We start from the raw sequence: 3,179 nt of genomic DNA on the forward strand, positions 1-3,179 counted from the left end.
GACTCGTGGCTGCTGTGACCTCAAGAACTTCCATGCCGGAGCTGTAAACAGCGATTTCGAGGCCGATCCGTGGAGGATGATCGTCTTCGGTCTACAAATTGGCAACATGTATGCATTCCGTGCTACTCTACATCGTTTTGACGGACTAGCATCAGACTGACAGCTAATAGTCTGCTCCTCGCAATCGTTGTGGGATGGAATATTGCCACGTGCGTGCAGCAATGGAAGGCATATAGAGCAGACAGGCTCACTTGGGGAGGAAATGCTTGAGCGGTGACTACGCGGTGTGGTGGCTCAGAGGCGTTGTTGCAGTTAATTTGCGTTTTCAACCTGACTCGGTTGGTACTCTGTCCTGACAATCATCACTACGTTAGGGTTTAAGTTTATCTCTTCCAATTCAGTTCTGTCTAATTGAAGATACCTCGGTCAAGCGTTGACTGTATGCACTTCTTCATCTCGGCAACACGTAGTCATACAGTGCCCTCATTAACTGATTAGGGCGTTACGGGAAGTAACGTCACCGAGGAGCAGGGCAGTATACGCCAGCCACTTTACCAGCATGGCGAATCTTCATTAGCGCCCTAGACAGGCATCACTGGCTACTCTGAGTGACTCGAGGAAGGCTGTGTTTAAGTGTCCAGACAGGCCGACTAATTTCTTTGGATCTAGCAAACTGAAAGAGGAAGACTACGTCGTACGTATTACGTTGAGCAGTTGGTTCACTACATGGGCTGTAGTGACGTAGCCAGACTTTAGACCGTGCGTACGAACATTCTCTCCAGCCTTGCATCCATCTGGATAGTCTTCTCGGGATCTTTAGTAGCTGCGACGAAAAACTTCAGCATGTTCATTTTGATCACGAATGACTTCCAAAAGCTATACAATGCTATTTTAATTTAAGTGTTTTACTATGTTCAATGATACATTAAGGGAATTAACGACTGGCGTGGTCTGATTGTATGACAGACTGCATTTGTCCTGTGTCTCGCAGGGCACGTTTGAAACAAGAAGCGGTTGTGCCGTTGCCCCGTCTCCCGGTACTCCAGTCCTGTGTTCCATGAGTCGCGTCCCTCATCCTGTCTCGATATTCATATGCCTGCGATGAACGTGCAACGGATAATCAAACATTTTATTTCGTCTCTGTGCGGAGACCCCTTACTGCGGGCGGATCGCGCCCTTCTCGTTCTGGCTCCACTTGCCGTTTATGTACTGACGAACATTTTTGCCCCAGAAGGCCAAAGGCACGGCGAGAACGCCCATGAGGACGAGAAGGGCAACGAGGACGGCGCAGGGGCCGAGTATGTTGCCGCTCTTGGCCCACTCGCCAAGGTTAAGAGCGAGGACGGAAGCCAAAACGGTGAGGGTAAAGAGCTCAGTAGAAAGAGAGGCAGAAGCCCAGGGAGGGAAAGCCTCCGTGATCCAGATAATGGTGGCGACAAAGCCGCAGATGAAACTGAAGTTGGCGAGGCCAAAGTTGATATAGTGCGCCGCGGGGGGCCACTCGTTGGTGATAGCAGCCGCGTGGAGGCCGATACTCGTGGCGCCGGCGACGACGGGGATCATGAAGCCGATGAGGTAGACTTCGGCCTGACGCGTACCGCCCGAGCGAACTGTGAAGAGGCGCGTGCAGCGAGCAATGAGAGGGCCGGAGGCAAAGTAGGCAAACACGGACGAGATGCCACCGCTAATGCCGAAGAAAGTGTTCATGAGTCGCAAATCATCGCCCTCGAGAGTCTTGGAGAGGAAGACAACCTGGGTGAGGTTGAGGAAGACCACATTGCAGAGAACGGCAGCGCCTAACAAACTGACCCAGAGGACAAGCGGGTTGCAGAAGCAAAGAAGCATTTGCATGTAGATGGCGCCGGCGGCTTTCCACTCCGTGCCGATAGCTCTGGTAACCTTGAGACACTGTCGGCGAAGCGAAGACTTCGGTTCGTCGGCCAACTCTCTGTGGGGGTCCCTGCCCTCTGCATCAAGATCCTCCCAGTTGTCGTAGATGCGGACGGTTTCTGAGGAGCTCTGTGTGAGGATGCGACCATCCATGGCAACAGCGGGGCGAAGAAAAAAGCTTTCCGGGATAAAGAAGTAAATGACAAGTAAAGATACGACGCAGGGAATGATCCACACCCTGTAGACTGGCTTCCAGTTGACGGCTGTGTCAGTGATGTATGGCAAAGGAATAAGAAGCATGCTGATCAAGCCGGTAGTGATTGACCAGTAGAGAGCCATGGCATAGGGTCGTTCGTTGACAAATGTAGCGTCCAAAATATACAATACGCCCTGGATATATCGACAGTCAGCCATCTGAGTATATATGGAAGTGCTGTCAATGGCAATGACTTACAATACCAAAGTTCTGTCCAACAGCAAGACCTTGGAAGAAGATCGAGATGGCCAGACCGATATAAGTTTCGGAAAGACCAGCAGATATAGTCGAGATACAAGTGAGAAGACAGGTAGCAAGGAGAATTGGTCGACGGCCGACAGCCGCAGAGAGGGGAATAGAAACAAGGTACCCGAAGCCGTTTGCGATGACCACGAGTGTGTTGAGAGACTCAACGTTCCGGTGGCCGCCGTCCTGCTTCTTGTTAGCCTGGCCGGCACCAGAAGCTGTGGAGATGAAACACTCACCTCTGGATCAAACTCATGATGGAAGGCTCCCATGAGCGCTGCCGGCAGCTTATTCTCAAAGAAACACACAGCGGTGTAGAACATCAGGGCGCTGAAGGCCACGATGCGTCGGGCCGGGGTCCAGTTGAGAGGATCACGGGTTGACTCGGAAGGGATGGGAAGCTTGAGGACTTTGCCAGCAGCAGAGATGAGGAAGACTGTGCCGGGCAGCTCCTCTGGCAGGGATGCAGCTGCCGGCTTCTCAAACGGCTCTGGGCTTGGAGGGGACGAAGCCCGGATTTCGGGGTCAATGAAAGTCATGGCGTGTTGCGTGAGGGTGAATATTTCGAAATCGGTTGCTTCTTGTGTCGACAAGGCCTGGTGCCCAGCCAGGGATCTTCGTGACCTAAAAGCCAACGGGCGAAAGAAAAGAAGGTCGAGTTGAGAGAGAGAGTAAATATGGTATCTGATTATCTACCCTAGATAGGTAAGGGTGGATACGCGGGTTCTTCGGGACCAACGTCTTTTTCATATATAACGGGCAACATGCAGACGGGGTGGCTTTAACC

At 52.1% G+C, this 3,179-nt stretch overlaps 1 protein-coding gene across 1 annotated transcript; it reads right to left on the bottom strand.

The window, feature by feature from the left end:
• Window positions 1-1,155: 1,155 nt before the first annotated feature.
• On the bottom strand, window positions 1,156-2,931 carry VDBG_07931 (conserved hypothetical protein; the record flags this gene model as incomplete). The annotated part of the gene is made up of 3 exons (XM_003001626.1): window positions 1,156-2,304; window positions 2,345-2,593; window positions 2,632-2,931. 3 exons carry the CDS (start codon window positions 2,929-2,931, stop codon window positions 1,156-1,158), a joined length of 1,698 nt encoding a protein of 565 aa, XP_003001672.1.
• Window positions 2,932-3,179: the final 248 nt, after the last annotated feature.

This window comes from Verticillium alfalfae, genomic scaffold (assembly GCF_000150825.1).
Source record: "Verticillium alfalfae VaMs.102 supercont1.11 genomic scaffold, whole genome shotgun sequence".
NCBI classification, from domain to species: Eukaryota; Fungi; Ascomycota; class Sordariomycetes; order Glomerellales; family Plectosphaerellaceae; genus Verticillium; species Verticillium alfalfae.